At 42.4% G+C, this 25,055-nt stretch overlaps 1 protein-coding gene across 2 annotated transcripts; it reads right to left on the bottom strand.

Moving 5' to 3' along the window:
* Window positions 1–1,707: 1,707 nt before the first annotated feature.
* On the bottom strand, window positions 1,708–23,631 carry GLIPR2 (GLI pathogenesis related 2). Of its 2 annotated transcripts, XM_015855131.3 has the most exons (5): window positions 23,500–23,631; window positions 14,429–14,537; window positions 9,970–10,073; window positions 4,594–4,671; window positions 1,708–3,566 (listed from the first exon to the last, which is right to left on the bottom strand). In XM_015855131.3, exons 1-5 carry the CDS (start codon window positions 23,510–23,512, stop codon window positions 3,406–3,408), a joined length of 465 nt encoding a protein of 154 aa, XP_015710617.2. In that variant the 5' UTR covers window positions 23,513–23,631; the 3' UTR covers window positions 1,708–3,405. The 2 variants fall into 2 exon arrangements, with proteins under 2 accessions (XP_015710617.2, XP_085393730.1); XM_085537604.1 differs by lacking the exons at window positions 9,970–10,073; window positions 14,429–14,537.
* Between the last annotated feature and the right edge of the window lie 1,424 nt (window positions 23,632–25,055).

The raw sequence follows: 25,055 nt of genomic DNA, 5'->3' as shown, positions 1-25,055 counted from the left end.
CCTTCCAGCTCAGGATATTCTATATCACAGAATCAAAGAATCACCGAGGTTGCAAAAGACCTCTAAGATCATCAAGTCTAATCACTCACAAATCTCCGACTTTCTCCTATGTTCTCCCTAGCAGTGCAGCTTTCTGCAGCTTCTGGTGCTAGGTTCAAAAAGGGAAGGAAGTGGCCTAGATCTAGTGGCTTCCTTTGTGCCATCTCTTTTTGCTCCTTCTCTACTCTGTCTGGGGTCAAAAACCCCCAAGTGCCATCCCACAAGGCCCTTCCCTCAGCTTTATATAGCACTGGATTATAGCGCTGTCATGTGTTGCAACCACGAAACACAGAACAACCTATGTGTACTGCTACTATGAAATAACTAATTGCATAATGCCTAAAATTCAAATCGAGTTTTGAACAGAAAAGCTATTAAATGATTCAGAACTTAAAACTCTTCAGACGGTTCTAATACAATAAAAATGCACTCACAAAGTGGAATTGGCACGTGTGGTTCCAGCTCTTACTCTGGAGGAGATTTGAAACCTTCACTGATAGCTTGGCTTCCTCAGCTAGGAAATGACATCACTTCGCCTGTTTTAGATGGTTAAACAATGGTTACATCCTTGCAGAGCCAAAGCCAGGTTACAAAGAAGTTTATAGGAACACATGCTATGAGCAAGGCAGGCTTCGCTGCTTCCAGCAGCCCACAAGGCCTTTCAGAGTGGGATGCACACAAGAATATGCCACCCAAACCTCCCCCAAATGCCTCTCCTGTGGCCTGGTGCTGTTCCAGAGCCCTCTTGCTACCAGCACCTCAGGGCCTGCTCTTCTTGAACTGCTTGCTTACCCCCAAAATCTACTGTTTCAGTACATGCATTGTTAATATTTAAACCAGCAGATTGGAAATAAAGCCTCAGACAAGGCAGGACTCTTCTTCCTCCTTTTCCTTCTGTAAAAAGAACTTAGAAACCATCTCCAGGCCTCTCAAGCCAGATATTTTTCACTTATATCAGAGCTGTCAGATCAGGCCGTCTCTTTATTCCCAGAGCAAAAGTGTCGTCTTGTGTGTGCTCAAACATCATGTTCTGCACTTACTTACACCACAGGAGATAACCTTTCTTTGCCACTTCTCTGTCATCACAACTCACCAAGATGTGGTGGAGGTGACAGAGCAACACAGATGGCTGGGAAGTAAGGTTTCAGTGTGCATTTCCTCAAATCCTATGGCTTCTGGGTAAGCCACAAAAACAACATGACCTTCCTCTATGCATTTGGCCTTTTACCTATGCCATGGTTTACTGTGCAGACTGTTTGCAGAAGGCATCAACATTGTGAGCTTGGGTCATTAAGAACAAGACCGAGTGGGTTGTTTTCTTTTTAAATTGCTACTTACTTGCATGGAAACTCTGTAGGGTGTACAAAGTTTGTATTGGGCCTACTTGAGTGGCTTTGAACTCCTTCCATGTCAGATGATCAGACACCACCTCAAAATGTTCCTTCTAAAAAGCTCTGGAAGTTCAATTGCCACTACTATTCTAAATAAAGGTAACAACCAGGTTGGTTTTGTTTTGTTCTCTCTTCACCAGGATCTTCCCAGTTCTGACATAAAAAGCATTATCAGGTGGCAGCAGTGAAACACTCCAACTTCATTCACTCAGTTGAACATATACGACAACCATTCACAGAGTTATAGGGCCAACAGCAGCAAGTAATTACAAAAAAAGACTATCTGAATACCAGATTTATTTGATATTTCTTAAATGAAAGTTGAAGATGGAAAGGCCCCGAAACTGCAATTACTAAACAGACACATCTAACTGGGAGCCAAGTGAATGTTCTTCACCAAGAACACGTCAACCGAGAGAGGGAGCAGCAGAAATTCAAACACAAAGCAGGAGTTCAGCAGAGAATGACTTATGGCTGTTCAGCATTGAACCCAAGGCTTAGTTCAAAGTTTGTATAAGAGGTGATGGTCATCTCTTGCCTATGTTATGATTTATCATTACTTAGAAGGTCTCCTGGCTTATCTGGGCTAGATTACTTGCTGGTTTTGTTTTGTTTTTTGCACCTGATTACTTAAGTAATACCGTCCTATGTTAATGCCTTGGAAATAAAACTTAAAGAATATTCAACAGAGATTCAGGTAACAGCAAAGACTTCAGTGATTCATATTCAAAAATATATAATTTTCAGATGTTCGTTGTATGTATTAAAGTCTTGGTTACAGCAAAAGGATTGTAACACGCAGCATCACGGTAACATAACATCAAGGCGTAAGAGCGCAGTTTATTACAACTGTGTAAACAAAAGTATGTCTTTCTGCAATGGCACCTTTCATGAGCCAAATCTCAGCAGAAGTCAAAAGGAACCTTTACACAGAAAAGAAAATCCCAAATTGAAGCACAGCACATGAGCTTGACCAAAGTGCAAACCCACATTTTATAAGAGAAAAAAGAAAATGTCTTCAGAGGCGTCTTTCCACCACATGATGTATTTCTGTTTTGAATGGTATGAACTGAGAGTAAACATCTCTCAATTATGATCTGGGAATGTTAATGTCTACAGAAGATATTCTCTAGGAAATCAAAATAAGTTATCGTGAAATGAAATTCACAATGATTTCCCAGAGAAACTTAGAAATCAAAGAGAAATGGTAGTGGTAGTGCCTTGCTGGAAGGGAAGTAATCGATTTGATTATATGATAGTGTATATTCTGTAAACAGTAAGATAGTGTTGAGTTTTTAAATATTAGCACCTAAAATGTAAAGCTAAGATTTAAGCATTTCTTGTAGCTTTTTGGTCATGCAAGAGTTATAGTTCGCTTGACAGATACAACTTTGCCAGTGCAGTCTTAGTGTCCCCTAAGATCCTTTTAATGAAAGCATGTATGTCAGGACTATACCACATTTTACATGTGTAACTTTCATAAAGGAGGCTTTGCATATGTTCAGGCTGTAGGGATGAGACCTCACAGTAGCAAAAATTACAGACAGAGCAAAGAAGTTGCACTTAATAGCAAAAAAATGGAAAACTTGGAATACGTGATATAGTTACAAGCCAGTATCTTCAGTGTACACAGAGTTACAAACCTGCTTGTTTAGAAAGAGACATCCAACATGTGCACACTCACATGCTGACACAGAGTTCATGCGAGCTACTACAAAAAAAGAACAAGTTAGAAAACTTTTACCCCTCAGAAATGCTGCACGTACTTCATCCTCAGATACACTGAAGTCTCCTCAGAAACAACAGGGACCTAATGCGCAGATTGACTCAAGCAACATGTAGCTTCTTCTGCAATGAGAAGTGGGCAGCAGTATCCAACAGGAAATGTCATTGAATTGAACTCCATTTCAAACACTGTTAAGTCCAAACCTTGGTTCGTCTGTCACTAAGCAATAAGACTACCTCCATAGAAAGGTTATTTTCTTGGAGGAAGGACATTTTCTTCATAGTAGCCTGGATTTACTACATTTCCAGCTGGATCGTACCTAGCTACCACAAATGTAGAACCATCACTAGCAGACGCTTTTCCAACTCCCATTCTCTTTGTGTTCTTCCAAACCATTGCTGTGAAATGACCTGAAGAAAGGGAGAGAAACATATGCAGATGCTTTAGGTACTGAATCTATGTTATTCCTTCAAACATGTTGAGGAGGATGGGGAGAAATAGGCATACAAGACTTTGTTTTTTTTTTCTCTAGCAGGAGAGCTCACTAAAGGTATGGAAAAAGACTACAGTAATAATAGCAGTCCTACCATTTCATCCTTCCCTATTATGCCTTCATGGGCAACAATTCAAGATCATTTGGTTTTTTGTTGGTTGGTTGGTTGGTTTTTGTGGCTGCTTCCACTTACTCCTAATGGCCACCCTTAAGCTGTGTTATCAGTTGTTTTCCCCTATGCACAAACAAGCACCATGGGAGAAATGCAGGATTTTCTTCATCCCATACAGGCTTAGTTGTATCTCTTGCTCAATTATTATTCAAGGAACAATGTTCACTGGAGCACTGGGCTGATAACATGTAGTCAATGACCCGTGGCTGATCTCCAAATTACAGCTGAAGTAATCTCTGCAACTGCAGTGATACTTCTTGGCAGAAGATGCATGTAAACCATGTGTAAACCACAGCACACTGTATTTGGTGAGACACCTCTATCATTTCAATTCAGTGTTTTTTACAAATTAATTTGCCTTCAGAATAAGGTGCCTTCTAAAAACTTTGGAGTTGCAGAAAAAAACAACAAACCCAATATATCAAAAAGAAAAGCCATACCAATATTGCCTACTTCCTCATTTCTCACAGATTCACAGAACTGTAGGGGTTGGAAGGGACCTCTAGAGATCATCGAGTCCAACCCCCCTGCCAAAGCAGGTTCCCTACACCAGGTCACACAGGTCGGCGTCCAGGCGGGTCTTGAATATCTCCAGAGAAGGAGACTCCACAACCCTCCTGGACAGATTATTCTGTCAGTTTCTAACACAAAAGTTTGGGGAAATTCTAATATAGTTCTCCTAAGAACAAGAAAACATCAAAACAAGTACAGCAGGCAATTTCTTAAAAGAAAAGCTCCGTTTTTGAAGAGAAGGAGATTGGTCTGAGCTTACCTGTCCCTGAAGAAAACCCTGGGTTTTGAAAGCTGTAATTCTTTATTTCACTGTACCATCTGTCAGCAACGTCCTTTCCTGAAACACAGAAGAAATGTGGTATCAGGACAGGTAATACAAGCACAAGAGCATAGTCCAGTTACTAATCAGTCTAATGTTCTTTGTTAACCATCTCATGCCATCAGTTTTTGGAGTTCTCAGCTCCCTGATACAACCACAATCCATCAGTTTCTTTAAGAGATGCAGGGGACATGGCCATGGTTGGCACAGGCTGGTTGAAATCTAGGGCAGCAATGCACTGAACAGATACAGAAACAGGATGTCTGTAGAGAGGTGCTTTTTGGGTAAGATGGACCTGAATAGGAGCAGAATTCTGACACCCACAGCTCAGTAAACAGGACCGCAAGCCAATTCTCAGATGCACTTAAAACTTTGCAGGGCTGAAGTTAGAAAAGCTCTCAGACAAAAGAGGTCAGTGTGGCACAGCACATGGATTTGCATGAGCAGAGATCCATGCAGTCCTTAACCTCCTGGCAATTTAACACATTGAGTCCATGCTTTGAGTCCTCCCAGAATCTTCTATAACTGTAAGCCTGGAAGGTAGTTAAAGATGCATGTCCCCCATCTTGGATGAGTGCTCCTGTCATTAGGTTTCTACACACCACTTTCAGCAGCTCCTCCATCTTCCAACAAGTTTGAAAAGACTTCAGGGAGCCGTGCCAGGTTTTCTGGCAACAGAGCACAGGGGCCTTTTCTACAGTGAGCCCTCCCACCTGTGGATCCAGGAGTATGAAGATGCTCCTTCACAGCTCCCAGCAAACCAAAGTAAAATGATACTCCTGATATTCTATGGTTTTATGCATTCTCATCAGCATTTCATACTTCAAATTGCACCTGAGCCACTGTGAATTTCCACTCTGAGCTCTCTAGCTTAGGGTACCACATGTCCAGGAGCTGGTAGTATACAGGAATCCATGTCTAGCACTGGCTCATTTCATCAGGGGTGTTCACTGATCACAGCTATACAAAGTTCACATCTGCAGCCAGTAGCATAGCGCTACATGTCTGTAGGTCTCTAACAGCGACAAGTGCCAAAGAAACAACCCTATCTGCTTTTGTTGAGCTGTTTAGGAACCTGATAGACAAGAGCAGATTCTGACAGTCTGCAATGAATCTGACTGAACAGACAGCACAGAGGGCAGGAGCTCAGAGCAGAACTTGCAGATGCACTCAAAAGTCAAATATTACGTCTTTTCCATTACTGTTTCTTAGGAAATTCTTGTCTCAGAGAGGGAGGGGGGAGGAAAAGGAGGCAGGCTTTTCCCTGTGCTACATCAGTAATGAAATTTCTGCTCGGCATTCCAGGAAGTATAACGCAAGGCCAGTTGATCCCAGAGCAAGCTGCCAAAGCTGTCAAGACTACCGTCATGAAGAACGCCGGTCCCTGGCGGACCGTTGGCTGCAGAACCACGGTGACTCACAGTTTGCTATTTCGCAGCAAAAAGTCTCAAGCTTGCGCTGTTCCTGAAGTCAGACGCTGAGCTGTTAACCTCTTTAGGCTTATGAGTGCAATCTGCTCAACCGATGGCGTTGTTAGCCTGGCAGCCTGGCTGTCAGAGCTGTCACTGGAAAGAAAACACCGAGTGAACTGCCATCTCTGGGAGGTTTGTGAACTGGAAGTTCTAGGAACTGATCCACAGCACACTGCTTGTTAGGAATGAGGCTCTCTCAGTGAGTTTATTTATATTTTCTAAATAAAGACGTAGTAAACACATCTTGATTCCCAAAGTAAATGTTCTGGGACTAACAACAAGTTCTTTCTTTCCCTGCTTGCCCAGTGCCAAATAACAAGCCCAGTAGACTCATATAATGGCTAGAGTCTCTACAGCAAATACAATACCTGCTCATTTGCTACTCGAAGCAAAGCTAAAAGACTAAAAAACGTGCCAAGAGCAATCTGTGTGTAAGTCAAAGGAAAAACAAAAACCATACAGTACAAAAGCTAAACAAATCATTGTTGAACAGAAGCGCAGAGTGTTTCAGCAGATATGTCAGACCTTATAGAGCATATGCACTTTGTCTATACAAGCACTTAAGTGACTACATGATGTAAATGAACTTCTACAAATGTAGGACTGCACTTTGACTGCTATGAGCACTGCACTCTCCCCTGCAATGTGACATAACATGAATAGTAGTCCAAGAGAAAGTCAACACCATCAAGAGGTGCTGCAGTTCCTTTTCTGGTGCTCCATTAGCAGAACCAGTTACTATATTACTGTTTTTTTAATACATCCTTCCTGTTTGCTTTGCTGCAAACCACATTTACAGTTTCAACACTTTTTGCTATGGAAACATAGTTCAGCTCCACCCTTCACCTTCCAACAGCTGACTGACGACCTGCTTGGTTCATATACTGGTTTATATTGCCAATAATATTTTATTATATATATATTTTAAGAATCCATTGTTGGAAATAAATGCATCTATATCTTTTATACATATTCCAAAGATAGATATTCATCCTGATGGGCCACAAAGGGATACAGGATAAGGCCATCAATGCTGTTCATGTAAGTACTGGCTGCACTGTACCCATGTTAATCTCTATGACCACCTGCACATACATATGTGTACATACACGCTGTCTATGCATGCGTGTACAAGCATCCTGGGCTCCATCAGTAGAAGGATCCCTTCCACTTTCTGAGGGGAAAGCAGGAGAAGTGAATTTAAGTTTCCGTCAGAAGTTACCTCAGAGGGTGTAATCCTCTACTTTCAACATTTCTCATGAAGGTTCTTTTTCACAGAATGATAGAATGACAGAATGGTTTGGGTTGGAAGGGCCCTCAGAGCCCACCCAACCCTACCCTGTGCCATGGGCAGGGCTGCCCCCCAGCAGCTCAGCTGCCCAGGGCCCCATCCAACCTGGCCTTGAGCACCTCCAGGGATGGGGGGATTTCTATCAGTACTGTGAAAATCTGGTATTGGAGGGAAATAGAAAGCCACAGATGCCTCAAGGAATCATATTTGTGAGACAGAGTGTGCTCTTTCAGGCATGGGGCAGAATGTGCCTGTGCTGCTCTCCACACTAGACCAGATTTTGTAGCCAAACCTACAAAATTCCTCCCATAACAGATTTGGGTAATAACATGCAGTGAATTTCTCTTACAAACTCCTCGAAGTTCATCAGCTGCAATGTTTTCAGGGACAACACACACATTCTTCATGACAGCATTCATCCCAACCAGAACGAAATCATTCAGTGCTTGCCTCAGGCCTCCCCATACACGAGAAATGACATGAGGCGTCCTAAGAAGCCTGACACAGTGCAGCTGCCTAGGCAGGCTGTGGTCTCTGTTGTAGCAGTGGCAGATGACAGTTCACTTACGTGAACAGAGACAAAGAGAAGACTGCCACAGAGCAGATCCTGAAGGACTGGAGGGAGGAAGCAGCTGTCAGCTATTTCTTGGATTACAGGGATAAATATATTTCCAGCTACAGCTTTAGGCTGTGTAACTCCAAAATCCTGAATACAATGTAAGAGATTCCTGGGCCAGGAGAGGGGTAAAACTAAAAGGCTCTTATAATTTAAAGCTTAAATAATCTCTGAAACAAGAGATTTATCTTCTCACATTATCACAGAACTCCATAAGAGTCAAAATAAACAATAGTATCATTTTCTCTAGAGAGAAAACAAAGCTGGAGGTTTATTGAGTTTTGCTTTATCAGGGGAGGAAGACAGGCTCCCTTTATTAAGCACTCGAATAGATGCCGAATACAAAATTCAGCCTCACTGAGCAGGCTACAAATTAACTATCCAGAGGGAACTGTATGAGAAAAAGAAGTAACCAGCTCCACAGAGATGAAAACTAAGCCTGGACAAAACAGCTTTCTCTGAACAAGGAGTTTTCTTACTCTGATACTCTGACTCATCCTGACACATAGGAAATGTAGCACAGAACAAAAGATGTAGCTTATTTTTCTCAGGAAGGCAGTCAATCCTATGAATAAAAAAAATAGCAATAAAAAAACTGCTCAAAACTGGCAAGTTATGCATGGAAACAGTGCATAGAAGAAAACAAATGTGATCCAAAAAAGACCTTGCATTATATAATTTATGGAAGGATCTATGTGTGTTTTTTCCAGCTTTCTGAATGAGAATCCTGTTTCTTTAACCTCGGGGGAAGAGCACAGGCCATCGGTACAAACAGAAAGGAAGAAGTAAGCTCAGTCAGTGAGTCATAGGCACTGTGCAAATGTTGCCATACATCTGTGTGTTCCCATGCTGCCCTGAAGTCTTACCTCAGGCTCCTGCAATGGACAGAACGCCAAGTATTAGTAGATCCAATTAGACCACCCTGGGTTTCTTTTTCAATATAAAAAAGTACCCACGAGGGGCTACAGCTGGTACTTGCAATGGAATCCAGCAGTACCCATGGGCCTCAAACTCAGTTACTAAAATTTCCAGGTCCTTAAAACAAGACCTACAGTCCATAGAAATGAGCCCCTATCTCCTCTAGACTGCACTGGGAATTCCAGAAGTGGATGGAAAAGCAGAAAGCAAGTGGTCACTTATAATACAAACCACCTGCTCTCTCAGCAGGCGGAGGCATTAACTCTGCGTGCTGGAGGAGGAAGGAGGGAAGAGCCTGCTGAGCATAGCTCTGAGCGCTCGCTGCAGGCTCTCAGCATGGCCAAAATTCAGCTCCTTGGGTATCCAAACGGTAGGCTGCCAATTATGTGCGACATTTATGATCAGAAAATATGCAGAGAACTTTTATCTTCAGAAATGAAGGCAGGGAAAATGGCTCAAAGCCTCTGTTTGCTGACAGAGCAGAAGAGATCAGATATTGCCTAACACACTTGCCTTGGTCACTTTGGATTCCCACTGTCCTTTTGACTTTCGAAACAGGAACTGCTGTGCAATATGCAATTTTCCACCTTCCTCACCACAGCTGGCCTGTGGTCAGCTCATACTCAGGCTAGGGCAAACTAAGGATAAAGGTGAAGAACAGGGCATTGACAGCCTCCTTCCCATGAAATAGAATTCAGAGTAGGTGCACAGCTGGGACATATGGAGCAGCCTAGCCACCAAATACTATCTTTAAGGGGACATAACCTGCTGCCACAATGTATTACCCCTTCAGTGCATATCTGTGCTTCTTGCTCTCACCATATGTAGGTGTCCGCATACCAGAAGCCTGTGCCCGTGGAACATGGGTTAGACTGCAGAGGCCACGTTTTGGAAGTGAAAGCAATGGCAGTACTCTTGCAACCAGCTGTGACATCCAGCTCACTCACACTCTGAGCCCAAAGAAAATGAAACAGGCTATTTATATGGTGTCTGTGAGACAGCAAGAGAAGAAAGTTTACCTGGTTGATCATAGGATGCCCAGGCCAAGTTTTCTCCACATTTTCCATTAGCAGACTCAGAGCTGTGTTTGAGGACCCTCGAGGCTGCCAGTTCTTCCGCATACCTAGCAAAGGGATGCACACAGTGTGTTACAGACCACAGCTAAAGTGGATAGAGAGGTGAAGGAAGATAAAGAGGGAATGCAAACAAGGAAAGTTAGAATTATGGAATTGTTAGAGTTAGAAGAGACCTCTAAAGGTCATCTAGTCCAGATCCCCTGCAATGAGCAGGGACACCTACATCAGACTGCTCAGAGCCCCATCCAGCCTGACTTTGAATGTCCCCAGGGATGGGGCATCCAACACCTCTCTGGGTAACCTGTGCCAGTGCCTTTCCACCCTCACTGTAAAAAACTTTTTTCTTATACCCAATCTAAATCTCCCCTCTTTTAGTTTGGCAGCAGGGAAATGGCAAACCTTGTCCTGTTAGAAGATGGCAGTTTAAGTGAAGTTACTCAGTTGCAAATCTCTAATGCAAGGGATGCTTTAAGCCTATATAGATCTAAGACTCAGGAAAAAGCAAAGTCCAGAGACCATTTTGCACGGCCTTTCATGAGCGCATGTGCCGTGGTTGAGAAAGGTCTAAAAGACAGAATGCAGATCTCCCTTCATCCTGTCTGCCCAGCATCTGGAAATCCACAGAGCACCCTTAGCTGCAACTGTTAATGGGGAAATTGAAGCATTTGTAAGCATTGCTACAAATGTAAACTCATGACAATTCCAGGCCCCCTCACTGGAGTAACCGGCACAAGAGATAAAGCAGCTTCAAAAATCAGCATGCAGACAATTCATAAATCAGGTGTACATATGGGAAAGAGGGAAGAATCCAAGCCCCTTTCAAACAGAGAATGGCCAATGACTCACTGTAACACTAGATGGAGATTTCCAGCATATATTTGCAGTAGAACTGGGGCCTCGTCAATGTTTTGCTAGTGTTTCGCTATTAAAAATCAAAAAGTGTACTTAAACCAGCTCTAACTGATAAGCAGAGAACAGTTCCAAAAACTCTGCAGCATTAACTTCTCCATGAAACAGAAAAATAGACTGAAGATGGGATTTAGTCAGAGTGAAAAGAGAGAGATCACTGGGAGAATTTGAAGCAACAAATGTGTATGCCAGCACAGGGATAAGAAGCATTGTTTCTATAGGAGTTAACACATGAGAGTGTGGGAGGTATTTCAATTGTCTTATTACAATGGGATTAAAAATAACTTCATGTGTAAAAGGATTATTCTCTTTTGTCAACATTGGAAAGGCTTCAATACAGAGACATTCAAATTCAAAAGACCATTTGTCATTTCTCATGGCACCAGAAATCATCAGGTAGATTTAGAAGTCATGTAAGACAAAACAATTGTTCTACAGTGTGCTACGAAACTTATCACCAATGAGGCAGATGCCAAAGCACATGGGGATCTGAAAAGAGCTAGAGAAACTCACAGAGTGTGTATTCAGACATTATTAGACAACTACAAAAAAAAAAAACAAAAAAAAAAAAAGAAGAAAAGAAAATGAAGATACAACCTAATACTTAGGAAAACCATAATTTCCTAGATAATTTTGTATTTCCCAGGAGAAGCTAACAGAGCAAGGAACACTACGTATGTCTTGTTCTGCTGCTTCTTCCCAAAGCTTCGATTACTGGCATCTGTCAGACATGGGATTCCCTAGCTGAATGTTCTGACCCAAGCTAGTACTTCAGTCATTAAGTCCTGCTTTCCTTTTGCCCTATTCCTCTAATGAAAGAAATCAAACAAAAATACCACACTGAGCTGCCCCCAGCAGATCAGAAACAATGAAAGTGAACTAGAGGATCACAGAATCACAGAATGACCTGGGTTGGAAGGGACCTCAAGGATCATGTAGTTCCAACCCCCCTGCCTGGCAGGGCCACCAAACATACACCTTTACTAGATCAGGTTGCCCAGGGCCCCGTCCAACCTGGTCTTGAACACCTCCAAGGATGGGACATCCACAACCTCCCTGGGCAGCCTGTTCCAGGGCCTAACCACTCTCCTAATAAAGAACTTCCCCTGACATCTAACCTAAATTTTCCCTCTTTCAAGGATCTTTTGATTCTTCTTCATGTCCTCTATCACCATAGTCTTGTACTGGTTTTCTTCAAGGAGTTGCACATTCCAAGCAAGAGGTAAGACTGGGACAAAGTTGACAAGGATTTGTGACAAAGGCTGATTAATTCCCTCCTGCTCAAGCAGCTGAAAACATGAGATTTGTATTTGAGATCATCACCCTGTGTTTCATTACAGTCAGATATAAACAGACACCTGCTGAGGGTGACTCACTCATGCTAAAGAAGGGATCCAATAGTCAATTCAGTTAGCCTGTCTCAGTTCTTGGGACTGAAAATAGTAGAAAGCACATCATTTTCAACACAGACAGAGAAGAAGAGCTAAGTAGGTAAAGATATAACAGATGATTTCAACAAAGATACCAGATATACTGGAAAGAAACAGTGAAGGTCTTTGAAGCTCTGGAATTTTAGATTATGCATCCTCTACCCTGACAAAAATAAGACTTCTCAAATTTCAAGTCTGCTATTCAGAACAAAACATTTCTGGTTCTTGCTACCGAAGAATTACACCATTTTCTAAACACACCTTTAATACTTAGAAGTTAAGTTACCAAAGGCTTCCATCTACTGTTCATCACAGTGAAGAAAGTCAGCTGAGAACAGAGAGGATTGCGAGGAATTCCAGAAGGACCTAAATATACTCAGGAAGGGCAGTAGAGCACTTAGAGATAAATGTGGAGCAATGTCTATTTGACAGAATAATCTCAACTATTCACACAAATGGATTTGTTCTACCCAACTGTAAAAGCTGGAAGAGAAAAGAAGTGCAACTGACAAGTCAATGAAATCTCCTTCTCACTGTGAGGCATCAGATAACGCAGAAAAACCCCAAACCTTTGAAGAACAGGAAGAAAAACCAAGATTGCATAGGTATGCAGATGTGTCACTGGCATCACAGAAATACTTTCTCTAGTTATCATGGTGTCTCAAAAAAGAAGTGGAAAGACAGACAAAATTAATGTGGACTGCTGCCAGAGGGCACATCTACATGCCATGTACATGGTGTGCTGTAGGGCACAACACCTCACAGAGATCTCTGTTCTAGGCTGAAAGAACTCAACAGTCTCCATGGCAGAGTGCAGCATGATGCTGAGAACAAATTGGGTTTTGGAAACACCACAACCTCTCTGGTTCTGAGCCAGTTGGCATGGAGAACCCTGCATGGTTACGGTAGAAAGTGTAATAGGTGGTGAGATCTCAGGTTTGCTGGGATCAAACTGGCCACCATTTAGCTATTATGGGAAGACATTTATTTTTGGAAGAGTTTAGTTACCATTTTTTTCCCTTCAAGTATTTTCTTTTTATTGCCTGAAAATAAATGAAAGACTAAATGACTTCTAGAGGTACCTTCCAACCTCAATCATTCTGGGGAAAAGGAGGCTGAGGGGAGACCTTATCGCCCTCTTTCAGTATCTGAAAGGTGCTTACACTGAGAGCGGGGCAGGTCTCTTCTCACTGGCGACAAGTGACAGGATGAGGGGAAATGGCCTCAAGTTGCACCAAGGTGAGTTGAGGTTGAACGTTAGGAAACACTTCTTTACAGAAAGGGTAGTTAAGCACTGGAATAGGCTCCACCAGGGAGGTGGTTGAATTGCCATCCCTGGATGTGTTTAAGAGCTGTTTGGATGTGGTGCTCAGGGATATGATTTAGCAGAGGGTTGTTAGAGTTAGGGTACTATGGTTAGGCTACTATGTTTAGGCTGTGGTTGGACTTGATGATCTTCGAGGTCTTTTCCAACCTGGGTAATTCTATGATTCTGTGACTTTGAGAAAACTACTTTGAAAAAGGTCATTACAAACAGAAAGGAAACAATCTGGTTGTCATGCATGCAGCAAAGAGGAAAAGCAATAACGGTCTGAAGTTACTGTACGAAAGACTTAAATCAGGCAGTAGGAAGATCAGTCATCACTTCCTACCATGAAAAAGTTATTTTCTGCCCTATTTCAGCAGCAGCAGATGTTCTCATGCAGCTGACAATACATCATCTCATGGAGATGAGAGCAAAGCATGCTTTAGGCAATTAACTTCTGTAAAGGAGATATATGAGAGTAGGCAGATGCAGCCCATGTCTCAAAGAAAATGCAAGAAAGATTTACACTACTGTGACCAGAGAAATGCACGTGTGATTATGTGGTGCTATTTGATGGATAAAGAAGGGAGGAGTTGGGCAGAGAGACAAAAAGAGTAGAGTCCTTCACTTTCCATCCAGAAAGTCTTCACTGAATACCAGAATGTTAAAAGGAAAGTATTTTTGCAGTGTGCACAGTCAAATCTAGCCAATAAAAATGACAGAAATCTCATCAGAGAAAAGAAAGGAGTGAACTCACTGTTGGGCTCCTCTGTTTAACTTCTTGCAGAGTTTTAATGGGGGGACTCCGTGTTTCTTCCTGTAGTCATTGTGTGCTTTCAAGACCTCTTCAGCAAATTGTTTGGAAGCTGAAATCACATCAAAAAGATTGGAAAAGTCTGTCAAATACAGACATCAGTGAAGACAGAAAAACATACCCTGCAAACTAAGATGCTGGAGAAGACTGGAAAACAGGAGTACACCACTCTCACTACTTACAAGTAGGATGATAAGAATCATTAACGCCTCTTGTCCGGGAACTCAGAGAGACACTTCCACTGGGATGGTACAATCTCACTAAAGACTGAAAAGTGAACCTCATTCCCTTTCTCAATAAGGAGGTGATTTAAGGTTAGTTTGACTGATTTGCATTTCAAGATTTCTATATTCCACATGCCCACTGCAAAGAAGTTGGAGTAAGTGAGAATTGGGTCCTCTTCAATGTTCTCTCTTTGCCTTGATGAAGCTTCAAAGGGAGGAGAAAGGACAACAACAACAAAACACCCAAATATTCCCTGCAATTGGTTACCTAATGGAATTTCCTGCTTTGAAAGAAATCTGAAACCTGAAATAGTGTATTGGGACAGTTAGAGAAGCATGGATAGCTTCTTTAAAACAGAAAGACAGATTTCACTTTCTCTGTACTACAGAAGCTCCTGGATAGGCCAAGAAATATTTTAGTATTACTCCATTATGGCAACACATATTTACATTTCTTAATGCAATTCGTGACATAATTTCGGACATACACCAGCATTATGATTCTATATTCTATTCTATATTTCTAAATATTCTAATTAGAAATACTCCCATCATTTTCCATTTAAGATTCTTTCAAAGCCCAAGTACATCTCATGACCAGAAAGTTTTTCCTGTTATTAATCTTAGATTTCTCAAGTTCCTCTCATTGCTTGATTTTAACAACTATAATCACTCATCTCCTCCTTTATTAGCACGTACACTCTTCTGCTGTTTGTAATGATGCATTCTCCCACAGTATAGCTGTCAGTTTGCATATACTGTTCTTGCAACTTTTTTCTAAGGTAATTACCCAACCCACACTTGTGCTTTTAGCTGTTGTCAGAGTTTTCACTGTTTCTAACAACAGCCTTAAGAGAATATAGTGACCTAAAATCATCTCAATGTCCAAATGCTCATAAAAAGCCATTATTGTTTCATTCAGTGCTTTATAACTCTGAATAGAATATGCAGTTGAGTTAGTTCAATTCCAATTCACTTCCATCAAAGCATTTTTGTGGATATGTACCAAATATATTCTCCAACAACATGCTTTCAGGCTAGGTTTATTACTATTATTTTTTTTTTTCTATATAAAATTGTTGTCATAAGACAGCTGCGAATTCACCAATAGAAATCCTGCTGAAATGGGATCTGCCCGTCACATTTCCACTCTTAGGTTTTTCTTCAGCTTTGTGCCTCGTGTTGCACACCATCAAAGAAACCAGGCATCTCTACTTCAGTGTTTAAGCACCCACTCACTCTTTGCAAACAAAACATTTTCATCCTCCTTATTGTCATTAATTGATTCCATTGAGTCAGGATCTTAAAACTCTCATCTACTGCATGGCCTTGTAAGTCATGGCCTATTTCTAAGGCGCTTGTCACAGGTTACTGAGGAAGGCAAACCAATTGACTTCAACTTTGCTGATGTAGGGGTCCAAGATTCCAGCAGAGACATTTTAAGACAGCTTTCTAATAAAAAAAGTTGAAATGCACAGCTTTGGAAATTGCATCACATACTCCAGGCTGCATTGTTCTGCACAGGAGTTTTTGGCTGCTGTCACCTAGACTTAATTTCTCATCAGCTCAGCATTATAAAGGACATATACAAATCTGATCTGCAAACGTGAAAGTTTCAGTTTAAATAATTTGTTCTTACAATAACAAAGTAAAACTCTAGGAAACAAAAGCTTGAACTTGACTGAAAGGTAGGCCTTGTCAATCCATCCACTAACAGACATAAAGCACAACCCAGCTCTGTAGTAAGAACTTGAATTGCAAAGACCAACAAGACGTGGACGTGACTTCTTCTAGCCATGGAGACACCTCTCTATTGCGCTTAGAGACCCCTCCCATCCTTCTCCTTTCCCTTCCTTTCCCAAGGTGCCTGCACCAGAACCACTTCTTTACAGTGACTCAGGCTCATGTGCTAAACACCACCCTTTCTCCACTTGTTCTCCTCTGCACTCTGAAGCATGGAGAGACACCCAACTGCCAAAGACATTTCAGATTTGTTTTGGAATACCTGTTAAGTTTTTCCATTTTAATCAATGTTCCATATTCCAAGAAGCCAGATATTAAAAGTGAGAGTTAATGGGAGTTCTCAGGCTCCCACTCAAATGAGAACAGCTTCCCAAATAGCACTGGAGATGTATTTTTTTCCTTTCGCATAGGCTGCTTAAGCTTCTAGAAAAGAATTATTTCCTACTGCAGGGAAGTTGGTTTTGGACGTGAATCATCACACAGTTTAATAAATGAAACAATTAGTGTTATTATCTACAGTTGCCTGTTTCTCATTATTCAAATATTTTCCTCTGCTGTGGATTCTTCTGGAACATTGTCTTAAGATATGATAGCAGGCAATAATGAATTTACAAGACATAACGTGGTTGTAGATTTCTTCAGACTTCTTCAGTTTTATTCAACTCGTGTGAGCATGGAAAAGTAAGCAGAGACATGTAGGCTGACTTCTCCTATCAGATTTTCTCCTACTCTCTTCTTCTCTTACACTGGCCATTGCAACTGAAGTGAGTTATCCAAACACCTTTGCAGTCACCAGCAGAACCTTGCAAGATGATGCAACAAGAACTGGACCTCACGTAGAATCCTACACAGAAATATACCGTTATGACTGCCTCAATTCATCTTCAAACAATGACAAAGACCTCACCTTTCCACTCTCTGTCTGAAATAAGAAGAGATGTACTCATGTAACATGTAGGAATCACATTTCTCAATACAGATGCTAAGCATGTTTCAAAGAACCCACCAACTTGGCAAGAAATAAATGCCAAAAAATGACCACGTTCTCACCTAAGACTGAAGATACTTGGCTTACAGAGAAAGCTTAAATGAAGGCAGGTACACCTCTGTTACATTTTGACTCTGAGTTTTGGTTTGAGGACATAAACATTCCACAGTGATCTCGTGCTGGTGGCCTCTGCAATGCCACAAAGATCGATTACTTCATTTTTCTTATTCCACGTACTTAACTGCTCCTTACTGCTCCTCATATGGGATAATAGTTTCTTCAAAGACTGGCCCTTAATTTGATTTCTAGAAACGTCATTTGGAAGCATGGATTAGGCATTCTAGTTCACGCATCACTTCCAAGCACAAAACCTGATCTCCTTCAGTGCCAAACTCCCAGCGCTCATCATAGCTGTTGCTAGACTACTTCCTTTCCAACCTGAATTTTCCTGCTTAGTTAGCAGAAAGTATTGCTTAAAAGTGTTAAAGGAATTGGGGTATGGAGTTAGAAACAAGCCTGAATGGGAGAAATTTCCTGGAACTTTCTTGTTTTTAAGCAGAAACAGAATAATTTTCCCTTCAGTCCAGGAGATCTCTCTTCAGGAAGAAGATGATTCTCTGATACTCTTCAGTTAAGGCATAACTTTTCCTACACTCACTACCACTGGGATGAGCTTCAGGACAACAGTATGATGTTCGAGTTAATTGAATCAGACGGACACACTCCCTACTCATTTTATTACCCAAGTTTCCTCTACAGGAAACTGGCAGCTTAATAACCTCCCATTACCTGCTCCATGTGATCTAGCACGTTATTCCCCCCCATTTCCAATTTGAAGCATAGTGCCTGAGTATATAGAACCACTGGTGTAGTAATGTTTCAATGACATTACTCATGTCACTGTTTGATTGCAAATTCTATTCTTGCCATAATAGACAGTGTTGATTACTTCCTCACTTAAGGCCTTTTATAAACTGTTAGGCAATTGACTCCCCTGATTAAAAAGGAACACCTGCTAACCTGGAAACTGCACAGCTCAGAAAAACAGCAGAACCTTCTGATATATAAGCTCTAAAGTAAAAAATAAAGAAAAGCTAATCAGAAGTTACCGACAAAGTTCTTGCACTCCTGTGTAGAGCCAGGGATTGGACTCCATGATCTTTGTGGGTCCCTTCCAACTCCATAAGTGATGGGTATCTCCAGTTCTATGATGTGCAGGAACAGCCTACACATTCAGTCTTAGAAGGATGGTTTCCAAATCCTGCTGCTACTCCAGTGGCATTGCAAACCTTCAGAAGGACAGCTAATGTCATCATTCCCTGTAGCTATGTTACAAGCATACTTACAGCTGAGAGCATGCAAGGTGCACGTTATTTCTGTTCAAAACCAAGTTTCACCCTGCTAACTTCAGGTCGGTCAGCGCAGAAAGATATTAATGTTGGCAGTGGTCTTAAATAGGCCTATATTGTCTTCCTCCAAGACTCTGCCATTTCTTACAGGCTCCAACCTACAGTACATGAGCCAGTTCTAGAGAAGTATTATTAGCTACAGCCTTGTCCTTGCTTCCTCCTCCTCAGCAAGGCCACACAGTCTGACTCAGAGATAGTTTCTGTTCAGACCGTCAAAGACTGGGCAGAACTTGCTCACATCTGCCTGTAAAAACATAACGTAGATAAACTTCAGCTAATCTTTTGGAGAACAGAGCGGCCTTTACTAAAATAGCTATCTGAAATATTCTTCTGGCCTGTGGAGATATGAAACAAACAACACCGTACTTACAGTCAAGTAACTTATTTTACTCATACTTTCCATTCCTTTACATAGTGCAGCAACAAAGGCAAATCCAAATCCAAACAAGACAGAAACTACCAAATGTACCAATTATACTGACAGAAAGCAATATATACTGGTAGGTAGCTTGGTTAGTACAGACCATCACATTGCGTCTCATTCTTTGTGAGCCACTTCATGCTGTTCTGGTACTGGTCTGCCTTGCAGCTAAGGCTTCTAATCTAACAAACAGGAGCAACCACTGTTACAAAGGATGATGCCTTCTGCATTCTCCTCCACTCCCCTCTACCCAAAGCATGATTTTATTCAATAGACAAGTAAAGATTAGGTGTCAAATATTATATGCCAAAGCCCGATGTCTTTCTGGAGGCTTTTCCATTATTTCTCATTTATTGAACTTGAACTGAGTCATTAGCATCATTCACACACAAAGGCTGGAGAAATGCAGGATTTGCAATTAAATCTTTTCCTACCCCTCCTCAGATTCAGTTCTGGTATAGAAAGAAACAGCAAGTAACTTCTATTAAGTTCTGCACGTGCCCCATTGTTACCAAACACGAATGCCTGGTTACTAGCAGCTTACATTCATTCATTTCCTCTATCCCCTAGGTACTGTAAAACCAGACAACGCAAAATGCGCTGTCAGTTTGGCAGCTTGTATCGCACTTCTCAGAAAGCAGGCAGGTCATTTTTCTTGTATACCTGCACTTCTGTTAAGAGCTGCTACAGCTGCTTCCTCCTGAGATGCTGCAGTACAAGCTCTCACCTCTCATCAGCTGGAGATGCAGCTCATTTTGAAGAAAGCACTATAGTCCTTTATACCAGGCACCAAGGATTCACCTTCAGAGTTAAAAGCAGCATGTAGTTCTCAGGGAGATTAAAAGCAGTAAGGAAAACAGCACTGAGTTTCGTTCCTATCCCCTTTCTCTTTGTTAAAGCTCTTTCTTGGCCCTTATTTATTTTTGCACTGACTCAACAGGCAGCAGTGGGTAACTCCCGGCCACTACTTCAGAGTTCCACCCACATTTGCAGGGGGCAGGGATGGTGGGAAGGAAGAAAATAAGGAAAGCAAGCACTGTAAAAAGATTCTCAGTATTTACTGAGCTCATTCTTCTCTGTCTGAGAGCATTCTGCACTCACCATCCAGATGTCAAAGAGCAAATTATTCCCTCCCCACCTCCTCTGCTTAGTTTTTAGTAAGCAAAGAGGGCAAGGTCCCTTCCCCAACACAAAGAGTTGGAGGGAGAGTGGAAGAAATGATGCTTTCCTTTCTCTGACACCTTCCCAGCCTCTGGCAACTGCTGCTGTGGATATCCCCTCTGCGATGATGCTGCTCCGGGACCCCGGCCCCTGTGCACAGCTGCATGGGGTCAGAGCCATGTGGTGACGGCAGCCCTAGCAACACAGCAACAAAGAGCAGCCAGCTCACCATCAGCTCATTTCCTGCTGAAATACTCCCTGATGGTTTTTGGGGTTTTTTTTGCTTTGGGCTCTCCGGGAAGAGGAGACTGCACCACCTGCTAATCGCGTGCTGTACAAAAAGAGAAGGCTAGTGGGAGGATACAGGGGGTCACCACATTTGGCTGCAGTGTTTGCAGCAGTTACAGCCAGGGGAGGCATTTCTCTGTGTTTATGGGGGAGTTTCAGCATGCATTTGGTTTTAGCAGCCTGAAGCATCCAAGGAAAAAAGCTGTCAGAGGTACCAATGTCTTACTGTGCTCAGTTCTACTAAGTGAAGCAAAACCAGTGTTAAGTCTTTAGTGATAATACTTGCAAAGAGTACAGCTTTAAGTATAATCCAACAGCTAGAAACAATACATTATTAGGGAGCTCCAATCAAAATGCCTACAAAGAACTGAGATTTTAAACAGCTGGTTTTCCAAGGGGATACTTATACCTCAAGATAAATTCATTGAAGATAAAGAGTGAAACAAACAACTTTGAAGACATTCCTTCTAAAACAGAGAGTGCCCAGATTACATGAATTACAGTATCCCTCCATGAATCACAGAATGGCCTGGGTTGAAAAGGACCACAATGATCATCGAATTTCAACCCCCCTGCCATGTGCAGGGTTGCCAGCCCACCAGACCAGGCTGCCCAGAGCCACATCCAGCCTGGCCTTGAATGCCTCCAGGGATGGGGCATCCACAGCCTCCTTGGGCAACCTGTTCCAGGGCGTCGCCACCCTCTGAGTGAAAAAACTTCCTCCTGATATCTAACCTAAACCTCCCTTGTCTTAATTTAGAACCATACCCCCTTGTCCTATCACTGTCCTCCCCCCCCCCCACCTTGTGAACAGCCATTCCTCCTCCTTTCTATATGCTCCCTTCAAGTACTGGAAGGGCACAATGAGGTAGCCCCGGAGCCTCTTTTCCAAGCTAACCAAGCCAACATGTACACCTTCAGGCAATCTCTTCCTTCATTCTTCTGATCCAGGAAAGGAGCGTGTGCTCTGGATGTCACCGAGAGGCTGGGCAGATCCCTACCCATTACATTTCTACTATACATCCCAGTAGAGACAAATCTCTGTGCATCTCCTGTGCGTGCTATGTGTCCTCAAGAGTGGGAAATATCTCACACAAAACACAAAGCTGTGCTCTTCAGCATAGCTGCTCTCACCCATGCGAAGGCAAGCATCAATCTCAGACTGGAATTTAAAGACTTCAGTTTGGTAGCAAGGGCAGATGGGACTTAGTCAATGAATTGATTGTTAGGACAGGATCTCAGTTTAATGTACAGCAATACTCAAACCTTCATGAAAGGAATTTCTGGCCTGCCATTGCTCCTAATTTTGGAACAAAGAACCGATGTGCTTTAACAAACGTGCAGGAAACAACAGCTAAGGACAGCAATTGCCTTATGACTGCATCAGCAATCTGCAAACAGAGGTTGTACGTGTATTAAAACAAGAGATTTATATCAGTCTGGGGTTGGGAGTGGCACATTGAAAGCTCTGCTGCTTTTGCCCAGTTCACTTTGCCGACGTAACACACAGATGCAAGGCTCATCTGGCATTCATAGTTCTTACGCTGTTAGCAAGGAACTGCTGAACTGTCTACTTCCAAGCGATTACAGTTATTTAAATGGTTGTAAGATCATTTACTAAATCCTAACTTATCTGAAAGTACGCAGCTTCCGGGAAATGGGCCAAGCCCACACACTGGCAGCTAGGTGGTGCTAAGCCTGGGCTGGGTATTAGCCTGCTGCCACATACCGTGTATACAGAGTAAGCCCTTAACCACATCCTCAGAGGACTCAGGCCTCAACTGGGATGCTGATCTTAAAAAAGGGGGAAAAAAAGGAAGCAGACTTCCATGCTGAGGGCCATTCAAGTGTTGGCCTTGAGTTTTAAATGTTTTTAAGTGAACAAAGGACCGGATTGCGCTGAGCGCATCCTATATGTGCTACTGATGGATAGGACAGACAGATTCTACACTCTGATTAGTTACAGAAAAAACTCAACCACAAGAACAAGTTGTCTGGTTTCACTGCAGTTTCAAAAGATGAGCGTGGATTGTCAGACTCCAGGCACATTTTTGTCTGCAGGAAGTTCCCTGTGGCACTAATGGGACAAAGATGGACTGATCCCAGGGCGATCAATCCTCTTTAGGTCTTCAACTTCCAGGCAGCTTCACTGGGGTTTTCTTCTACTCAGAAGATCAAACCCAAGCACACAGGAAATGAACAGAGCCCAGCAAGGCATCCTGCAGCCACAGGAACAAGGAGCTTGACAAAAATCTGCACAGCTGAGGAAAAACTTATGAGCTCAGCCAGACAGCACTTGGTTAAACTGTAACCAGATCTTGAATCTAAATCCTTCTAAAAGCAGGGGCAATAAAAAACCTTCCCCCTCCGAGCAGCTTGTTGATGATTTGCAGCGTAAAGAAGCTTTGCCAGACAGCGTAATTTTAAAGCTACTAGATTTAAAACGATCCTTTCTCTGAATGCCATCAAACTCTTTCATGCAGCAGAACACAACTGTTATCACCTACCAAATGAAAACCATACAGGAAAATACAACTACCACTACTGTGAGCAGGCTTGGGGGGGGGGGGGGGCGCTTCTTTTTTTTTCTGGCTTTTTTAATCAAACAGACTCATTTTCACTGTGTCAGAGAGAATGCTCCTCCCAGCCAGCAACACGCACAAATGAAAGCAGCCTGCTCATAGCAAAGCCACTGAGGCTTCAGTAACGCTTTTGGAGCGCAAAACCGAGCGGTACCATTGCAAAGATACACAGCCAACTGCATGAACGCATTTGCTCACCTGATTTCCCCATGATCGGGTTGTGATTCTTATTTCTTGTTTTCAGTGTCACCCGATGCCAGCTCTCTTGCCTCAATCCCTCCACTCAGATGAAGGGCTTTGTAATTTCAGTGCAACTTCTTCACTCTGCTGCGACTGCTGCTGGAGAAACTCCGCTGAAATAACCCGTTACCGCCCCTTTCTTAGTGCTCAGGGAAGCCTGCCCATGCCTTATAAGGAATAGGGGCACTGCTTTTTTTTTTTGTCTTAAAAAGATTCTGTTTGGGGTCAAGAGCTCCGTAGCCTCCACAGTAACCAAGCAGCTGAAAACCACCGCATGTTTTTACATACCGATTTAGTTCAGTAATTGCAACTACTTCCTGATAAGAGTATGCTGTGAAAAAACAATTCTGCTGACAAATAGCTATGCTGCTATGCACAGCAGGGATAACCCATGGGGTTAATTCATACAGCTGCGTATGTACAGTTAAAGCAGGCAAGTGGTAAGATAGTTGAACCGCATTTCATGAGTACAAAAAGGACTTTCTCCATGGTTAAAATAACCTGCAGGAGGTATTAGTAACATGCAGCATAGGATCCTTTGGGTTCAACAGGATCTGTGCTGATGGTTTACTTCTGTGTGTATACCTTACTTCAGTCTCTGAAGGGTGGTTAGGCTGACTTCATGTTATATCTGAATATACCATGCTAACATGACAGAAATCACGACACTTTGAAGTTTTTAACTTCAGAAGTGTCACACCTCTACAAATAATATGGAGATCTCCAAATTACTCAGTTACCTTCTACTCCCTTCTTTTCTTCATCACAAAAAATCATCTGGGCTTAATACTTTCCATTCTTTTTTATGATACTCTTCGAGGATCAAAGGTTGTAGGTGGTTTTGCACCAAGTCCACTGGCTCAGCCCCTCCCTTGGCACGCACACAGCTCTCCCTGTGGGATGCATATGCAGCAACCACTGAAGCTCCCTCATCTACTAGTGTGCCAGGAGACATTAGAACTGTAAAACAGAATTATTCAGGTTGGAAAAGACCACTAAGACCATCTGGCCCAACCTCTAAATCCATCCCCCTCATGCCCACTGACCACATCCCTCAGTGCCACATCTGCACAGCTCCTGAACATCTCCAGGGATGGTGACCCCACCACCTCCCTGAGCAGCCTGTGCCACTGCATCACTGCTCTGTATGAGAAGAAAGTTTTCCCAATATCCAACCTGAATCTCCTCTGGCGCAACTTGAGGCCATTGCCTCTCATTTTAAGAGGACCAAAGCAGGGGACAAGGGATGGGAAGGGCAAGTTTTAACTATCCACAGCCAACCTCTGGAGGCTGAGTTCCATAACAAGAAAAAAAGAAAAGGAATAAAATTGATTTACTTCTAAAAGAAACCCCAAACAAATAGCAGGAGCAGGTAAGGAGGACAACATCCGTGCACCAATGTACTACTTTGAGATTGCTTCACTGGCAATGCTGCAGCACATGCTGAGTTCATAGCATTATCTGATAGCTGATCTGATCACTAAGAAGAGGAGCAGAGTTAAGTGATCACCAGG

This window comes from Coturnix japonica, chromosome 2, assembly GCF_054131305.1.
Source record: "Coturnix japonica strain WE chromosome 2, WE-NBRP24, whole genome shotgun sequence".
NCBI lineage: Eukaryota > Metazoa > Chordata > Aves > Galliformes > Phasianidae > Coturnix > Coturnix japonica.
This window is presented reverse-complemented; position numbering and strand designations above follow the sequence as displayed.